At 47.3% G+C, this 20,250-nt stretch overlaps 1 protein-coding gene across 2 annotated transcripts in view; it reads right to left on the bottom strand.

Annotated features, from left to right (window-relative positions):
* Positions 1–20,250, bottom strand: part of GNAO1 (G protein subunit alpha o1) — a gene marked incomplete at its 5' end in the record, with an annotated part of 144,778 nt that overhangs the window by 83,537 nt on the left and 40,991 nt on the right. For both annotated transcript variants that reach the window (XM_082063177.1, XM_082063176.1), the window contains one exon: positions 12,559–12,700. In XM_082063177.1, the coding sequence (XP_081919303.1) occupies positions 12,559–12,700 (142 nt within the window). The remainder of the gene's footprint in view (positions 1–12,558; positions 12,701–20,250) is intronic.

Raw genomic sequence — 20,250 nt, 5'->3', positions numbered from 1 at the left:
TGATTCAGGGCTTTAGCGTTGGGGTTGTTTTGTGCATGTAAACTTTTCGCTTGGATCACCAACAGGAAAGAAAAGGTGCTCGTTGCTTAGTCTGCAATGCCATAAAGAGCAGCTGAGCCAAAGGCCCAGCCCTGCAAAGCCTCGTGTGCTGCTACAAATCGTCCTGTAGCCTTCCCTGAGGTTTTGTTCTTGGAGAGAAAGTGGAGGAAATAAGGTTTTTTGCCTACTCACTCACCACAAGACCAGCCTGAACTTGGCTGATGATCCACTGTAATGCTGAATATGGTCTTTTCAGCCTTGGTGCGTCTTTTGCCTCTGAAGTAAATTAAATGAAGAAGACTGCAATAGCGCCATCCGTACACCAGTTGCAGACAGCTGATTTAGCCCCAAGCCATATGCCAGGTGAAGGATCTCACCAGTGGAAGTGGGCAAGGGAAGACACTTGCGTGCCACAGCAGCTAAGAGAAGCAGAATTTGAACTCGCCAGCAAAAAGCTGTGCACCATGGGAGAGGTTGCCTGCAATGCACATGGAGGGAAGCTGTAGTAAAACAGAAGTCTGTTTAAAACTAAGGGACGAGGAGGACAGCACAATATCACCGGTTAGAAACCTTTGCATGCCTCATTAATATGCCAGTGAACTTGGCAACAGAAAAGCTTTCCTAAGCTTATAGTACCAATAACAGTAATTAAGGAGAGTAAAAGCTGGAAGAAAAATGGCTTTGAGACTTTTGGCTGTGGTGCTGGTGAGGTGGTGAGGAAAAACTAGCCTAAAATTCCAGTGTCTTTGGCATCCACAGTAATGTCAACACTGCACCTCCAGATAGGTTGCGTTGCCAAAACCTGTCCTGCATAAGAGATAAAAATGTACACAAATGCGATGACATGTAGAGAGGAGGAATGGAGATGAGACCCGGTTCTCACTTGGAAGAAACTAATTTGTAACTTTACAGAAATAACTCAAACTCACTGGATGGAGACTATAGGGATCTCTTTCTTCTCAGAAAAATCTTCCTTTGTTGCCTGGAACATCATTTACCAGCACTAAAACCTCTCATAATTTTAAATAGAAACCCGATAAAAACGGTCTCTACTTTGGCACCGCTGCCTCCTGTTGCTGGGCTCTGGTGGCCGGGGTGATGGGCACAGGCGGGAGCTGGGCTGAGCTGCGCCAGGCTCTGCCTGAGGAAGGCTTGGCCAGGCCACCTCCTCCTCCTCCTCCAGAGCACAGCGGTTGCCGGCAGGTAGGAGGGATCAGGATAGGATTCTTTTTGCTTCCCAAACTTGTGAAGAGCTATTTTTAAGTCTGTTTGCATCTTCTCTCATTAACGGATGCTCACTTCCTTTGCGCGACACATTCCTGTCTTGTCCCTACTTGTAAAACCTCTTCAAATTGGAAGCAATTTCTCTGGAGTACAGTCTTGCTATATCAGCCTAACTAAAAAGTAACTGGCTGTATTCAACATATGACCCAACAGCCTGGACACCTGACTGAACATCTGTAATGTGTATATCCAGCAGGTAAGATTCAATTAGTGAAGCCCCTTGCCACAACGGAGCAAACATCTGCTCAGGGACAGTTTCAAATGCAGAAAGTTGGTATCACAAGTGGATGAGAACCATATAACTAACCAGAGCATGTTACTGTGGGACCATTCCTCTGTGTCACTTGATTCTCCATTCTAATCATCTCAGTGTAAAACAGGAGTAATTCCTCTCTAATCAGTGGAGTTTCAAATCTAGTCTTAAACCAATCTATAGGAAAATGAAGAACAGACAACCTAGGGGAATTATTTCTTATCAAGGGAAAAGTATCTAGCAACAGTCATGCCATCAACACAGAATATGGCACAAGCCAGAAACTCCTACAGCCCTGGAAAACGAAGAGCACAGCAGAAAAGAGGAAATTTGTTCAGAGTCAGTGGGTGAGATTTTCTTCGGTTCCCGAGTGGGTTTTGACACTCGGAGGGATGTGCTGCAGTGCCTGGAGCCATTCCGGGGAGACGTGCTGCGGATTCAGAGAAGGATGAGGCATCCTAGGCCCCCAGCGACTATCTATCAAAAACCCTAATCCGGACACAGGCTGATTCGCATCTCCTGCACTTTTTTTCCTGCACATTTTCTCTCTCTGTCTTTGACTACAAGGTTAAACACTGCCATGGTGCAAAATGATATTGTTTTACAGCAGCCTTCGAGGATTTGTTGTTTCTAATCTTCATCTGGACCTTGATTCTTTCCTTTGTTTGAATGAAACTCCAGGAACTCCTGCCCGGTCCCTAGTCCTGATGCAGGTAAACGGCATCTTTGGGATCTGGCTGCCCTGGTTGAGGTTCATCCCTGTGGCACCACTAAACATCCTCACGCCCCACTCAGCAGGTGAGGCTCATGTCAAAGCAGTAACAAGCTGTTAAAAGAGTTCCCATGTGGTATCTTTAATCAGTTATTATCAATGCATACAATACTGATTAACAGCCTCAGTAAAACGCATGTTCCAGTAATGAGCTCCTCATGTGGCAGGTCTTCTGCCACCCCTGTGATGGATGCAGGACAAGGGACGCATTTGAGGTGCTGCCGTCTCGCTGTGCCTCTGTTTGGGGGACGGCGGCTGTACCTGTGGTGGCTGCAAGAGCTGCCTCCCCCCGTGACCTACCGGGGCTGCGAGGAGCAGCTGCTTGCTCTGGAAGGACAGGGTTCCCCTTAGGGAGGAGTAGGGTGGCCTGGGGCACGTATTACTTTCCTCAAGGGCAGTGTATCACCTGGGAGCATCAGCCTCCTTGCCTCACCAGCTCAGCAAAATTCCCTTTAGGAAGGATGGGACTTCACCGCCACAGGCCAAGAAATGTCTTCTCCGCTCTGTCTATTCCCCTGTCTGGGCTGATCTGAGCGTGCGAAGGGACTGGGCTGTCAGCGAGGTCCCCGCACACCTCCTTGCTGGGGCTGCCAGGAAACCTGCTCTGCGCAGAGCCCAAGGTGGCCGAGCGCCAGAATTCAGCCCTGGGACCCAGTGCACCTGATGTCCTGTCCCTCTGGGGGGCAAATTGCTGTGGGGTCTGTGGCCAGAGCAGACCACTGCAGGAGAATATTGTGTCCAGAGTTTACTAGCACCCAGTGTAAACAGGGACCATGGCCCCCATCCCTCCTCTCCCATATGCCCAGACCCAGCCAGGCGGCTGCTCCGGATTCTCCTTCCTCCCTCCCTTCCCATTTCCCAAACCACTGTCACAAGCCCAGCCTGCCTGAGCTCTCGCTGCTTCCGAGCAAAGCTTGTGCTACCCCTCACTGCCATCCCTGAACAAACATCAAACAACAGGGCCACAGGAGAGGTCCCTTCCCAAGACATTTGTTTTATGTCTTTTTGTGAGCTAACACAACAGAGATCTGTTTAAGGCCAGGGATACCCTGCATCAATGTTTTCATTTCACATCTGGAGATATTCAGATAATAGGAACATCACACAAGGCATTTGGAAAACAAATATTTTAAATGGCACTCCTAAAACCAGTGAGTAAGCAGTGTGACTCAGCAGTGCTTCCCAACACTTCCCAGAGATGGAAATAAATCCACTTAATAACTGACATGTATTTGAAATGTGCTGAGTAGTTTGTAGTTATCTGCAATTGCTGCTGGGAGAGCTGACTTGCAATTAGAACTGGAGACAGCACCCTGTCCGCATCAGGATGCAAGCAGATGCAACCTGAACTTCAGTCTCAAAAATGGTGGTGACTTTCTGGAAGGACTGGAGCAAGTGTCCGATCACCCATACAGTCAGAAACACATATAAGCATCTTTGAAGCCTCTGCCGTGGCATGTGCTTAACCTCAGCTCCTCAGTTGTGCAGTACATCAAATAACCAGACATATTTTTTGTTCTGGATGACAGGTCCTTCAGTCCCTTCATGGACAAACAGGCTCTAGAGAAGGTCAAATAGTATTCACCGACATCGGATGCTGCCCAGGGCAAGGCCACTGCTGTCTGCTCTGCGGGGAGCGGCTGCGCTGAGCCCCATCGGATGGGCCAAAATCCACCTTGGCCAGGCGGTGCCATCCTCTGGGAAGGAGCGGGTGGTGCTGTGGAGCAGCCCCTCACCTCACCCGCAGCCCACCCTGCACCCAGGAGCTGCCAGGAAGCCCCTTTGCGGGCAGAGGGGAAGTCTTCACCTTCTCAGGGCTCTGCTCCAGCTGTGCTCTTCTGCCAAATATTTTTGAACGTCTTGCCTTTCGTGTTGTCCCGCTCTGGCACTTTTCAGGGGCTCCCAGAGAAGCCATCTTCCTCTGGTATGTTGTGGGAATGGAAAGCAGCACCCCACCTCTCAGTAAGTCACCGCTAATGTCACCGTCCCGTGGCTGCTTCGCTCTCCCCTGTGTGCTCAATGCTTCCTTGTCACACCACCTCCCTGGCAGCCCTAACTGCGCTGCATTTGAATAACAAATCACACAGGGGAAGGCAGGCAGCCCTTCTTCCAAGGGTACAGGTTTTTTCTTCTTCTTTTCAAACTAAAAATACTCCCTGCATCATCCAAAAAAAAGTATCAAACACATGAAGCTTGTGGAGGAAAAATACATCCCTCTGTCAGTGAAAAGAGAAAGTCTGCATGCAAGGAGCAGGAAAGCCGAACCTTCCTACAGCACCGGCTCTGCATTTCATAGGGAACAGGGATGCTGGACAATTTGGGGGAGGTCAGGGATTCTTTTCAAGTGCACCCTTTGCTGTTCTCCATTACTCAGAAATCAAGCCTGGAATGGCAGCTGAAAGCAGAGGCACAAGAAAAAAAAAAGCAGATCTAAAGATGGATTTGCACCTGAAGAGGTTGTGCTGCCACCAGCCAGGGAGCAAACAATGCCAGAAGTCATCTGACAAGCGTTTCTCCGGGCGGCTGGCTGAAGGGGAAGGCAATACTCAGAATTTAAAAATCACCTTTTGGGTATTTCCTATTTTCACTGTTTCTTCCATATGCAAAAGTCCTCAGGTCTCTCTTACCCCTCCATACTTCTAATGCCCAAAGGGCTGGGTGGCCCTTCCAGAGCAGGTTGTCCTATCTCTCCTGACGGCATGGAGAGAAGAGGGAAAGCGCTACGAGCCCAGCCCGTGTACATCTGAAATTCACCACTGACCACTGCCTTGACCCCTCACTGTGTCGCTCCGTGGAGATTCAGGCACCATTATCTTTAAAACCCTCTTCAGGTGGTGAAAGATGTGGTTAGATTCAATCTGGAGCTTGGAGTTGGAACTAGATGACTGTGGTCTCTCTCTTATCAATCATCTCCCGAGACATCTCTTTCCCTCCTCTGTTTTTCTTCAAAAGAAAATTAAAAGGCTAATTTTAATTGATGGTATCTGTTCTGGTCAGTGGTTTTATAGGGTGGTTAGCTATAAAGCTAATCTCAGAATTAGGAAGGCGGCATGGATGGCAAGTGTCACCAATCTACCATGTCTGGCTGACGCCAAACGCCCACCAAAGAAACAGACCTGAGTGGTATTTTGAGGTGCAATTGCATCAATTATTCTCATCTGGCTCACTCAGAAATGATGCTAAAGAGCATACAAATATTTTTTTTTCCTTATAAATGCATTTCTTAGGAACAGCTTTCTGACTGCACAGAGGGACTGGAAGATCAGGCAAACTTCTGTCCCACCCTGTCCCCTGACTGCTGCCCATTCACCACCGGGGAGAACGTGAAAAGCAGACCCAGTGTTTACTTTTGAGTGAGGATTAAAGCGTTGCCATGCCTACACCACAGACAGCATTCCGAAGCAGGACCAATGTGCAAAACATCACGCTGGCTCATCAACCACTCGGCAAGGTGGCACCTTGCAGAGAGCAGCCTTCCTTCCACTCGACACGCGTCTCCAACTTGCTACGCGACTGCCGCCCACTCTCCCCTGTTTCCCTCTGGCTCTATTTCACACGGCCTTCTTTCACTCTTTAGGAGTTTTAACTAAAAATGGGTACATTGGGCCAGCCTGGGGAAGTTTGGGATTCTAGAGCCCCGTTAGTGATTGAGAGTCTTCTGCTGGGAGAAAGTCAAGTTGGTGCCGCCTCGGGGTGCAGCGGTGTCCACGCAATTCAGTTGCTTGACTAGAGAACCCAGCTGTTGCCACTGCTATTGCGTTTTCTAGGTTGTTAATCTATTTGAGTCTCCATCCCTCCCCTTTTCATCAGAGCCAGTATCATCTCCCTCCTTCACAAACTCAGGATTTCTTCCTGCTCACCAGCACTGTGACAGGTCTGCAGAAGGCTGAGATCCTGCCTGTTGTTCATCATCACTACTGCTGTCCTATAAAGAGCTGTAATCTGTGTGGTGCCAGAGCTAAGATCACATTTTAGCCCCAAATGAATCACCAGTTTTCTATTTTAACTACCCAGGTTGGACAAAATTAGCTTAAGTAAAACTCTGCATGAAGACTTGGCAGCCTCCAACCCTCCAACCTGCTTATTTAATTGGATGGCTCTTCTAGGCCAAATTCTGTCTACAAGACCAAGCCTTGATGTTCTTATAGCCACGACACAAGCTTATTTTGTCTCCCTTTTTAATGTTACCTTTATTAGTAGCATGACTGCAGTGAACCAGACACCAGTTCTGGGCTGATCTTTTTTGCTATGTGAAGATCATCATCTGTCATTGACTGGATGATCAGGACTCCAGCTTTGCAGTCGTGCAGAGCCAATGTGCCGGTGCTGCTGCAGCAAAACAAGGTCCCCTGGGTCTGGCCGCGGGTCTCAGCCAACTTGGCTGGGATCTCTTTGAGTTCGACTCTCCCTAAGAGGCAGAGCAAAGTCATCCAAGTTGACTGTTTCAGGCTCTCTTAGTTGGAGCAAAGGGCTCCCATAAACTGTCTTCACGCTCTGCTGTTACTTTACTGCGAACATTTATTAGGGAAAGATTTTGTATTTTCAAGGGCTTAGGGGATTGGAAGGCGGCACAGGAAGAAAATACATTAGTGGGATGTGCAAGATGGAGCTTTTGGTTGGAGAGACTCCAGAGCTGATGCAGCGAGGCTGGTGGGTCATGCGCCATGCACCATGCAGAGGGAGCTGACTCTGGGATTCCCCTTGTTCTCTGCAGTCTCCCTCTTTCTCCTCCAGCCTCATTTTGCAGCAATGATCCCCAGCACATGGGCCATCTCAGCCAGCGACAACCAGCCTTTCTTGAATGAGCCAACCATCTCCCCGGCAACAAGGCAGGCTGTGAAAATAACAAGTGCTTTCCTTTCTGTTTTACGTTTCCCACCTCGTGAGAAATGCCCTGGCTTTTATGTGTCTCCACTGCTCAAAAACTTGAATGATGGTAACAGAAACGCAGCCCGTGGAGAGATGAAGGGGAAGGTGAGAGAGAAAGACAGCTTTGGTCTTAATGCAAAAGAGTGACAGATCTTTACACCTTAGTGAAGGGCAGGCTGAAATATTTGTCTGGTGCTATTACTGTGATGAGCCCAGCAGACCCAGCATAGCAGAAAGGGTTCTATACATGCTGTGGCTATTGCTATAGGGCATGCAGCAAACAAACAGACCTTGGCTGCAGCTGGACATCCAGACAAACGCTGGCAACCCGGTAAAATTAACAGGGTGGCTAATGCCCCTTAATTCCATTTTGCCTTTTCTCCCACTCCATCCTGCTCCTGCACAAAGCAGCCCCAAGTTACGCTTCACTGCTGTGACGCTCCATCACTTACAAGGCCTGGCCATGTCCCCCTGCAGCAGCAGAAACCCAGGAATCCTGTGTCCATCCCCAGATCATCCCATTAGCTACCAGTCAGCAAACGGAGGCTTCCTACCAGCACGGCAGTGCCTGATTAACCTCACCTGCCCTCCCTAAAGTTATTAGCAGCTTTTTTGCATTTCTCAGAGAGCTTTGGGTTAGGAACATGCAGTAGGAGCCAGCTGGTCTAAACAGACACCTGCCTGAAATGAAGTCAAATCCACAAATATCTTGAGCTGACAAGTAGAAAAAGCCAGTTACACAGGAGCAGGTCTTAGGAAAGAGAGCTCCTTCCACAGGCTGCTCTCTCCTGCAGCGGGTGACAGCGGCTGCGTCCCCAGGCTTGAAACTGCTGAACAGGAGCAAGGGGAAAAGGGCAGCTCCTAAAATCAGGCCAGCTCCTAAAATCGCCTTCAGCACGTGCGGAGGGGATGGTGTGAGAAGCACCGAGTTTCCATTTGCACCCTGCTGTTCAGAAGCAGGTTAAACACAGCTCGAGTGCACGTGGCCCCCTTGGCCAGCTGCCTCAGGTGGGCTGTTCAATTACATTGAAGAGAATTTTTTAATATTGCTAACAATATTTTAAAATGTCTCAGGTATATTTTTGTTTAGCTCACAGTTCAGGAGTAACACACTATATAAAGCATAATGTCACCCCAAACACATTTTGCTACAAAGCCTGAAAGAAAAAAATTCCCTATCAGAATTTTTTAACATTTTAGTGGCTTTTTAGTTTTCCCTTTCAAGTTGAAGCAGAGACATTCCCAGACTCCCACGAGGAAAAATGTTCAGTTTGAAGGTCACTATGTGCCACCTCTGGACCCCAAGCACTGGTCCTGTGACCCTGCCACCTCTGACACTTGTATCTGAGCCACACGGCTGATATTAAGATCATATGTTGAGTAATTTCTGAACAATTTCATCCTGTTTTTGTCTGGTTTATGCTAATATGAACACGGTCCACAGCTGTTTTCATACCAGCCTGCACGGCGCAGTGTGCTTGCCTGGGCAGGCGCATTGCAGCCTGGGAACACTCCAAGCTGTGGACACCCCCAGAGCCCCTAGCCCAGCATTTCACCTGAGTGAGACTATTTCCAAGCAGCTTCTGAGGTCAGCACTGACCCACTGATAAAGAGACTTTACATGCCTTCTGGCTGGGATTTCCGAAGCCAGACTTTGGAACTGGCTCTTCCAATGGAGAGATGAAAACCCATCACCTCCCTGCCCTTCCTGCTCAAGCAGATCCAACCACCTGTACCGGCTTCTGCATTCCTGGCTTCAAACCTTCGTTTCCCATTTGCCCTGCCTGAGTACACTGACAGGGACTCAGCAAGGAGCTTGCTTTATTAATACGTTTGCACTCTAGAGAACCATTTAATCCAGAGGCTACAGCCCGACTTGTTCCTGCCTGCTAATCTGATTAGAAAGGTAAGGACTGAGGAGTGCCCTATGGACCAGCTGGAGGGTCTTGAGAAGCCAGGCGAGACCTCTGCCCCTCTTCCCTTGTGTAACCCCTGGCTCTTGGCCAGTCGGGGCTCCAGACCTGGGCAGTGATGGCTCTGGGGATGACAAACACCCACGGCTGCCGCTCCTCCTGCAGCTGGCTCCTGTCTCCTTACTGACTGTTCCTTTTTCCATTGACCTCTCCCAATACGTAAAGGATTTGTGATTTTGCACTTGCACAGCTTTTCCAGAGTTTCAGACTGACCTCCGGGGCTGTGTAGCAGTAACAGCGTGCCACGAGCTGGCTGGATATGCTCCTGCCTCCCTGCATTGAAGGATGTGGAACAAGGACCTAGGTCCTGCCCACAGGTCATGAACCTTTCCTGAGCCATGCACAGCTGCAAGAAAACCCACTCTCCTGGACAAGGAGCACGTATAAAAGTGAAATCCTACATGCAGACTGTTTTGTTCTTAACCAGGGGACAGGTTCTTATCAGCAGAGAGGGTCAGCGAGACCTGGAGCATCTGCTTTTCCTGATTTATTTTGTTGTTTTGGCTCCTATTTCCTACCTTGAGCTCACTTTGACTGACAAAAGCAAAGGGGTTTGGTCTGGACTCTTCCCCAAGTCTTTCACGTCTATTAGACTAAATACTAAATATAATTATGGGCAGGAGAAAAATGAGAACAGTGAGGGAGGATTTGGTTATTTTATTTCAATAACAAAAGCACAAATCATCTCATTCGCATTTATTAAGTAAGGGAGGGTTTTTTTTTCTCCGAACATTGTCAGGGTGCTATTTGGAAGGGATAGAGGGGCAGATGCATCTCCCATGAAGTCGGGGTGGGGGAAGCTGCAAGAGCCAAGCAGCCCCAGTGGAAAACGTGTCCTGGGTCCGTGTCCCCTCCTTCCCTGCTGCTGAATCAGGCTCGAGCAGCCACAGCCCTGGCTCCCCCTCCTGAGCTCTCTTCTCTTGGGGTCTTAAGTGATGAGTAGGGGAAAATCCCCCGCTAAAATATTTGCATTGGAAAGCCTTGGCTAAGAAATGACTTTTAAAATAGAAAAGCTTTGCTTGAAAAGGGATGAACCGTGTAGCATAATACTCAACAAATCGCCTGTTTAATGGCCTCTCTTCATAGCAGCTGTGCATTAATAACAAAAGCAGGGTAGCAGAAGCCATGTGCTTCTTTGTAAGATTAAAATAAATACTATTTCATACTAATAACAGCAACTTTCTGTGGAGATTGACTAAGAGAAAGGAGCAAGTGGAAGACAACAACGTGAGAGACTTGGTTTCTTTCCCCTTTGTCTACTGCTGGATGAAGGAATATTGCTCCCATCTACAAAGGGAGAAGATGCTCTGAATCAGCCCCCCCAGACTGTGGTTTGGTTTATGTGGTTTGTCGCAGGCTTGTCTGTACTTGGTCAGCATGACAGTGTTTTCAGACAGAAGTAATTCCTCCAGGACTAAATACTTCAGGGGAAACTAAGTTGGGGAAAATTTAATCTAACTTGGTTTTTACTTTGCAAGGTGTAACTCAGGATCCCTACTGCCATGAAGCACAAATTGAAAGAAGCGTGGTTCACCCTGGACATAAGGAGAAACCTCTTCAACGTGAGGTCAGTAAAGCAGTAGAGCAGGTTCCCCAAAGGGGCTGGGCAGTCTCCAGCATTGGAGGACTTCAGACCCGGCAGAATAAAGCTCTGAGCAACCTGGCTGGACCTCAGAGCTGACCTTGCCTGAGCAGGAAGCTGGGCTAGATGCCTCCTGAGGTCCTTTCCAGCCCAAGTTATCTTATGATCTTAGGGACATTTGGCATCTTTTCCATAGGATTATGAACGGACAAGGTATTTTGTGCAGCTCAATACTCCGCCTCTCATTCCTGGCCATCGTGATAACAGCTCTCCCACTCCACACCCCGTACTTTGCCAGGCCTGGCACTAAAGCAGCGCTGAGTTTTCCTCCTCAAATTAGGACTTCAGGCATTACAAAAAAAAAAATTAAAAAATTACAATTTAAAGCTGTCTGCCACAGACTACTTATCAGACATGGAGAATGATTTGTTTCTGTTTTCCTGGGCATAGGTTTTTAGCTGAGACAAGATACGTTGCCTAGCTGAGAGCTGAGTCACCGAGTAATCAACAGATTAATGTATTCAGTTTGAAAGCCATCAGCATTAGTTCTCGGCAAGCTCACAAGAACTCCATTATGGTATCATCTCTATGTTTGGGATGTAAATGTCTCCAGGATTTAGAGTTCCTGTGGGAAAAATCCCTAGATGCAAAGAAATCAAAATATTCCTTTGTGATGGGGAGAAATAAGGTACCTCTTCATACAGTAACACCACAGCAGGATTTTGGCATCCTTTCTAGTGAATGCTTTTATTATCAACCCCCAGATAAGGAGTTCGGGGTATGTCGTACATCTGTCATTTCATAGCTACCTAAAAATAGTCATGATAAATTCAGTGTCATGTAGGACATTGCCTTTACCAGGTCTTTAATCCAAAATTATTTTATTTCCAGTGAAACCAAGTAGTTCTACTTTCTCCAGGATGGGAGCATGCAAAAAAAAGGGTAGTCTTGACTTCTGTGTGGCTTTGAGTTTCTCAATGTGGGCTTGGTCTGAGCCAGAAATGCAAAGAGGAAAGGCAGAGGCTGGCTGGGGCACCTCACAGAGGAGCCATTGTTTAAAAATAGGGAACTGGTTAAAGTAATGACAGAGTAGCAACTGACAGGCTGGCTAAGGTGTATAGCATGAGAAGGCTGCCAGACATCACACAGTTATTCTGATAAGACACATGCTAACGCTGCTGGCTAAGACCCTGTCCATAACAACCTCACTGGTGTAATACTTCCCCTTGTTCACAAGCGAAATTGTTCGGGAACACTCAAATGGGGGAAGTGTGAGTAAAAGTCAGTCAAGGCCCTGCAAAATCAAGGTAATCGTAAAAGCTTTCCTGTGTTATCAGGCTGGTGGAAGGGGTTTGAACAGCAGCAAGACTTCTCCCCGAGACACTTCTACTTGCAGCCTGTGTATCCAGGACATGCAGAGTAGACACGACACATGTTCTCACCGCTTCCCCAAGCCTATCAGTACCTCCCATCTAGGCTGTCTGCAGATAACAGATTTTTTTTTTTGTACTGACCTGGCTACCGCCAGAGCATGAGAGATTGTGGCTGTTGTGACACCAAGGTCCCCAGGGCTACACTTCCTCGCACAGGTGTATGAATGGCATGCCTGTGCCACTGTTTGTTGCAGAAGCCGTGTGTGCAATAGGCACACAACAGTGATGTAAACTGCCTCCCCTCCCTGCTTTTCCCTCCAAGGTATTCAGATTGTGCAAGTGCCTCCTGTTTGTGCTCTGGGGTCTCCAGGTGCTCAGTTCTCTGTACCCAAGCAGTGGTGATTTTCACTTACCCGTCGTTCCTTGTCACCATATTCGATGCCCAAGGTATCCATGGCACGTACAATAGCTGCCAGTGACTGTATAGTGTTGCTGTAGACCACTGGCTTGTACTGCTTCACGTCTTCTCCAGAGAATCCATCCTCGTGGATGATCCTGAAGAAAATGCAAAGGACAAGAACCTCTTGAGAATGTAATTTCAATGGGGGAGGCGTTCAAAAGACAGTTGTGCTCTTTTGAAGAGCACATCTGCTAGCTTGATTCACTTAATTTAGTCAGCATTTCTTTTGAAACTTTCTAGTTGTTCACCAGCAGTCTGTCTGAGCCCAGTGCTGGGGATTAGCATCCCTTTAGCTGTCTCTCATGAAGTTTTGTGCAGGTTCGGCGCATACAGTCCCTCCCTCCCAATCGAACCGTGAACACTGGAGCCTGGAACGCCCTGTATTCCTGAGCTCACTGGTCACAGGGGGAGGTTTCCAGGTCCTATGTTACCTTTCCTGTCAAAGTCCATGGAAGTATGTTCAATGCTTCCAGTGACCATCAGATCAGATCTTAACCACCGAAATAAGTAGTAGAAAAACCCTAGCTCTTGTCTAGTCCTTTTCATAGTAACTCCTGGGGTGCCTTACAGAACAAACCGGAGTGGAAATATCCCTGTGCGCATGGGGACACAGGCAGGGAGCGGGGAAGTGACTTAGTCGTGCAGCATCTAAAGTATCTACAACCCTTCACACCTCCTCCTTCCTTCCCCCCTCCTTTAAAAACAGTGCTGGAAGTTTTTCTGCCTAGATGCATGTTATGTTATGTTATGTTATCGTTCCTGAAGCACCATGGGAATGAAATCCACAGTTCTCTGTGGGATGGACGCTCTCTGTATTAGTCTCTATTAAACTCTGCAAAAGGAACTATTTGATGGAGCGAGTTCTTGCAGTTCCTTGCTCTGGTCAGATGACTGACCCCTGTAATTTCTTCATATCTAAGTAGCTCAAGAACTATGCCCGGGTGTGTCTAGAAAACAGCTAGGATCTGCAGAGCTAATTGTGTTTGACAATAATTCTTCCCAGTGAAGACATAAGTTATGATCCTGTCTCTTAAATATCGGCAGAGAGAATGATCTGCTTAGCTGAAATGAAGTCCTTGCTTGCTCATCCTCATATCTCACTAGACAACAGAGAGGCCTCCAGTAACAGACCTGGACACTGATCAAACCTTGCAGCCTGTCTATAACAGGATTTTTATTTCTTTTTTTTTTTTTTTCCTAAGTCAGATGCACAAACCGAGGTCCTGGCCATTGCTGGCATCCCCCCGGGGAGAGGCAGCGCTCGCAGGGATCATAGTGAGCTTGCAATAGATACAGCGCTGGGATGGCAGCGGAGAACGGGGCTGGATGCCAGCCCCGTGTTATTAACAGATGACTACATGAAGAACAAGGCTGATGGAAACATGCTGACAAAGACACAGACCTACTCCCCGTGATGTGAAGCTCACAGAAAGGTTTTCTAACACAAGCAACTGACTCTCTGCTGTCCCCACCACAACCTTCTCTCACTTGTCACTGAACACTGAGCTCCTGGGAGAAGCTGCTCCAACACCCTCCAAGTCCTGGAAAAATATCACTACTAGTGGAAAAAGACCAAGACAGACGGTGGTTCAAATTAATTGCTGTCCAGGAAATGTTAAAGGCACTGATCCAAGGAACTGGGCAGAGACCCCTGCTCAGGTCGCCCAGCCCCAGGAAGGGGGAATGGGAACAGCACGAGGAGCTGTGCATCCACCTCAGCAGGGGTGGATGAAAACTGTTCTGACTTAGTAAATTTAGACTTGCCAATTTGTCCAAACTTTTTCTATAACTAGTTTTGATTTTGATGAAGAGATGTGGGCAATAGCAGACCTTGTACTCTGTAGCTTTTATTTTGCATGAATCCAGTGCTTGTGCCAAGGTCTGGAGTAGCAACATCTGAGTAACGGAGAAGGCAGAGGGCCAGAAGAGCCGTGTCGGCACCACATCTCATGGATCATTTACTGTTACTCAGAGAAGTTGCTGAACTTCTGGGAAATGTGTTCTTTGTCAAAAGCTGCAGTCAAACCTGAAGAGTTATGGCTGGTACAAAGCACAAGGATCTGCATCAACCCTGTTTGAATTCAAGAGGGACCGTACAGCACCGATTCCTCGCAGTTATGAGGACAACAGCGAGAAGCTCGGCAGAGCAGGGGTCCCCCGGGAGGCAGGCAGGCAGCAAAAGCAACACCAGAAAAAATTCATTCTTTCTGTCTGGTTGGCTTGGGGTTGGATTTTGGGGCAGAGTGGTCTAAATGTTAGGGCAACTTGGAGAAGGAGAGGTGAGAGGCGGATAAGAAAGGGGTGAGAAGAGGACAGGCACGAGGGGCAGTGTAAGGATGCAGCTGAGATTTGTCTGGTCCAGCCATGGACCACGCTGGTGGAGACCGGAGTGGTGCCCACAGCTCAGGCTGCCTTTGGTTCTGTCTTTCACTGACAGGCACCAGCTAGGGACTTGATACGGCAAAAAGAGGGCAAGAGGTGAGCCTTGGTCTTCTTCAGAGCTTAAACCATCTCTGGCCTTGCACCATGAAGTTGTTGCCTGAAATTTTCACTTCTATGTACTCAGTGTTTCCAAATACTCTAAACCAGCAAGCTCCCCATCAAGTAACAGGGCTCCTTGTGTTGAATGGGCAGAACTAAGCAATGGAGAACAGCTCTGATATCCCTCAGCAAACATAATGCTGACTGGGCAGCAACGCCGACATCGTTCAAAGCGCAGACATAAAAGCGTTACTTTTAAAGGAGGCAGAAAAGAGCGTGGAGAAAAAACCACCCTGATTGTTCTTCTGTGAAATCTCTCCGGGAAGGTGGCCACAGCAACTGAAAGCAGCGCTGCGGATGCCAGTATTGAAGTTTTGCTGTAGGAAGTACCTATGGATTAATCAATCATGCGGTTAGAACATTACCTAATATCTGAGCAAGCAAATCCCCGCTGACTAGTGCTGTTCCAAAGGCTGCTAGGACACCGTGAACTGGTTTATTGTCCTATATGCTTTTAGTCAACGTTTCTCCTCCTGCTTGCCTTGGCCATCTGAGGGCTGAACTCCAGTGGCAGCTTTTTCCATAGACCTTTGGAAATGCTGATGCTGCTACTCACCCATTGGGGATACACCTTTCTTCTCACCTGCTATTGTGCTTTACTGCCGAGAGGACATGTCAAGCTCCAACAACACTCTTGGGAGGTATTTTGTTAGGGGGTGCCTGAGCCAGCTTGGGTGCCCCAGGACACAAGAAGCAATGGGGTTTGGATACTGTAATGAGCTGTGAGCTTTAAAAATGCACAGTGGGTAGGAACTAACAGAAGTGAGCAGTGTGTCAAGACTGAGAAGTCTTTAAAGGTACAGGCAGGGTGAGCTACTCCTTAAGCAACCCACAAATTAATGGGAACAGAGGGTTTTCAACACTAAAAATGTGAATCCTCTGCTTTCTAATTCGCTCATACTTTATCCTGTATCTGAAATGCAAAGGAAACTGCTGCAGGCAGGTTCCTCTTTGCCACATTGGATCCGGTTCTCTCCAGGGCAAAGGAAAAAAAGGGATTTAAGAGGATCCCTGGGGGCTGGGGGTGGGGGGAGACAATGCTGTAATTTTTAAAAGCGATTCTGGGCAATTAAAAAGACATTTCATTCACCAAGTGACTAATGAAACACCATGCTCTGAATGGAATGGTGAGAGACAACTGAAGCAACCTGATTGTCTAATGTACTTATTAATGCCTGCTCCCCATCCCTCAACTGCTAACAGCAAAACCCATATGTTTGCATATTATGTTGTCATACTCATTTTAGAATGGCATTAACAGACAGGTATTTGCTGGGGAAAATGGCTCCACTGCAGATCAGATCTTCTGCCATCCCCTAGCAAGTCATTAATCCTGAAGAAGTGCCCAGTGCCTCAGTGATTATTGCTTAATCACAAAATAAATGAAATACTTGGAAACAGGGGGGTGCATTCTGCATAGCAGCTCGCTTTGGCTTCCGTTCAACAAAGCACTTACGTGCCTTCAGCCTTTCACTACAAAACGAACGTATTAAGAAGGCAAAGCCAGAGATAATTTTGCCATGTGTGGCTGCTGACACGCTCTGCCCCAGCAGCTGGGAAACAGCAGCTTTGGGCAAGGCCCAGGACGGCGCCAGCGTGGGAGGGCTGAGCTCAGCCAGGCCTGGCCCAGGCGAGGACCCAGTTTGTCCGGGTCACTCCTGGGGGGAATACATGTCCATCTGTCCTGAAAACCTCCTGGAGCAGAGGCCACAGTTCCCCCCTCCCTGCTCCAGTCCCAGACAAGCTATTCTGACACTTTCCTTCTGGCCCTTCCAACCTCAGTCAGGTTTAGCAAATGCAATGACTCTTCCCTACACCTTCTCCAACTGGATCCTACTCCTTCCTGAGGCACAGAGACTCAGTCCTCACTTCTCTAACTTGCTAAGATCATTTTAAGCTGTAAAGTTTATCCTCCAATGGGCTCCACATCACTGCCAAGGGTAATTGCGTATTTTCATCCAAGTCTCTGCTGAAAATTTTGTAGAAATTCAACCTTGCCAGACCCTGTGGAGTCCTGGTTAACAGAGTCTTCTGCTCTGACCATGAACCACCAGTAACCGAGTTGTGCTACTTATCCGTTTTTGTGTAAGATCTGAAGTAGTTTCGTCTAGACTGGTTTTCCAGGTCACTTTATGAAAGTTAAGTGGGATCGTATCAAACCTTTCCCAAAATCTAGATATGGCACCAGCTATTCCTCTCCTACTTCTGCTGAGAAATCAAATGAGATTAGTTTAAGATGCCTCATTTTTGTATAATCCATGCTGGATATCACTCATCTCCCTTTTTATCTCCTAGGTGCTTGCAAATTTTTTGATTGATAGTTCAATTCTCTTGAAAGCTTCTAGAAGTTGACTGGTCTATAATTCTTACTCCTCTTTTCTCCTTCTATATTTAGAGATAGGCACCATGTTTACATTTTTTTCTTCTGGTATCTCACCTGCCCTCCAAGAGCTCTCAAGGAGAATTGTTTGTATTTCTGAGATGGCGCCAGCAGAGCCTTTAAGTATGTAGCTAGAAGTTCCTTAAACACCACGGGTTTGTAGACATTTAATTGTACAAAACTTGCCCTTCTTGTGCCAGAGGGAGAGAGATGGTGGCAAGCGGAGCCTGTTGTGGACATCCCTGCTCCCTCTCCTCCTGCCAGCACTGAGCGTCCTCCATCCCTGTCACAGCTTTGCAAGATGGGTTCTCCTTTCGGGACTGACACAGCCCTGTCTCGTCTGTTGCACTTTGCCATCAGCCCCAAAACCTCGAGCTAATGCCTCTGAAACATTTCTGGCTAAATTCAGGGAACTCTGTGTGGCTTCAAACTGTCCACATCACTGTAAAAGACACACATGGAGACTTCAAATGGCCTACAAGAGAAAATAAATCCCATACTGTTTCTGTTTTACATAAGGTGATATACTTTCAATCAGCAAGATGTTTCCAGCTGAATGAAATCTTCCCATACCAATGCACATTCCAAAAGTTACAGTTACAGTTACAGAAATCACTGGGAGATTATTACACTCAAAGTGCATCACAAGCAAATACCTTGCGAATAATAGAATCATAGATTAGAGAATAGTTTGGGTTGAAGGGACCTTCAAAGCTCATCCAGTGCCACCCCTGCCATGAGCAGGGACATGTTCACCAGATCAGGTTGCTCAGAGCCCTGTCCAGCCTGGCCTGGGCTGTCTCCAGGGATGGTTCATCCACCACCTCTCTGGGCAACCTGGGCCAGTGTTTCACCACCCTCAGTGTCAAAAATTTCTACCTCATGTCTGGCCTGAATCTCCCCTCCTTTAGTTTAAAACCATCACCCCTTGTATGAACGGTCCAGTTCTTGCTCCCCACCTTTACCTGGACAAATTAAGGTACTTGAAGGTCGCTGCACAGCTTTCCTACGGAGCCTTGTGCCCCAGCGATGATGAGTTCCACTTCTCGAGCCCTGGGACACTGAGCTCGTTTTGGCTGGCAGGGGTACCCTTTGTACCCCCCGCCGCTCCCTGTCACCTGGATGGTTGTCTGTCCATCCGCAGTGCTCCCCTCCCGGCAGGACAGCTCAGGTCTCCGCACTGCTCTGCACGAGGAGCTCCTCAAGTTCATTCACATGGACAACACGTGCAGGGAAAATTTCCCTGCTGATGCCAGGAGCGTGAGATGCTATGGGGTGTAAAGTGCTCCCTGCAGCCACAGGAGATCACCTGGGCCATGGCAGAGGGAGGTGGCATGAGAGGGACAAGGGGCATTTGCCCACTGATGCATTTGTGCTCAGGCTGCTGAGACTCCCATTCACATGTATATGGTCAGGGTATAGACTGATGCAAGGTGGATTTTACACGAAGAATTTAGGAATGAACACACAAATCTATTTTTGCTTGGCAAATTTTCCTGATATTTTTTTTTCTCCCTTCTTCTCTTTTTCTTTCAAAAATAGTCTTTTACGTTTCATAACAGAATCAAGCAGTTTTTTCTGGTGAGGCTGGGAGGGCTCGAGTCAAAAGAAAAACCTCTAATTTTGAAGAAAACTCTGTAAGCTTTGTTTGCAAATAGGGGAAAATCATAATGCAAAAATCTGACTTTAATATGTAGGGAAGAGAAGGGGTTGATCAAATTTTGATAGAAAATCCTCTGCTAGAGGTAATCAGCTACTTTGAAATTATTTTTATCTTGATATGAGGTTAAAAAGTTTGTTTACAAGGGAGTTATGAAGCTAAATTCCAGTGATTCTCTTCTCACTCATTTAATAGCTTGAAATGCGATTAAAAACTCCTGGATTATGTTAAACTAAATCAACGCAGATGGCCATGACCTTGTGTTTCAAAGACTGCAAAGGCACAGTTCAGACCTCCGTGACAGGGTGCAAATCTCTCAAAACTCATTCTTCTTCCCCTCTGGCTGTGCTTGAATGACACATTGTACATCCCATTCCTGCAAGAAATTCTCCGAGATGGAGATCAGGATGACTGCCTACACGCCCGCTTTTTTTGAAAAGAAAAACAGCTTCCTTAGGTCACCTAAAAACTGCAAACGGAGCTAATTTTAAAAAGCATCATTTTTCAAAGTGGATTTTTAACCCCAGTCCAATAAATACTGATGGAGCCCTGTGACAGACTCCCAGCTGGGGAAAATCTCCTTTCTGGAGGAAATACTTTTGGGTCACTCAAAACTGAATTCTTACTACCAAAGTATTTCTTGCATGCAAAAATGTTATTCTAACTAACCAGCTGGTTCACGTTAAAAAATAGGCAAATCCATCAGGCAATTGAAATACTGATGAAATCTATAACCCTGGAAATGGCCGAGTTTATTCGCATCAATTGCAAAAGTTTCATGAACCTGTACAGGGCAGAAACATTCTTGCTCTTCTCAGGCAGATAAATTTGTACCTAATATAAAGGTCTGTAAGCAACTGGTGCCTTCCTGAGGTCTAGTTAAAGCTGGGCATGCACTTCCACACCTTAACTGTGGGCCAAAAAGCTAGAAAATGATAAGAAACTCTCTTGTGTCTACTCAGGATGGACGTTGCTACCACCTTTTTGCCTGTAGATGAGCAGCTCTTGCGCTAACGATGATGAACTTCAAGACATGTAGGGGCCAGATACTGCATCTTCCTGAA

This window comes from Streptopelia decaocto, assembly GCF_964273445.1.
Source record: "Streptopelia decaocto genome assembly, chromosome: 11".
NCBI lineage: Eukaryota > Metazoa > Chordata > Aves > Columbiformes > Columbidae > Streptopelia > Streptopelia decaocto.
The sequence above is the reverse complement of the archived record's forward strand: the minus strand, read 5'-3'. Positions and strand labels throughout refer to the sequence as shown.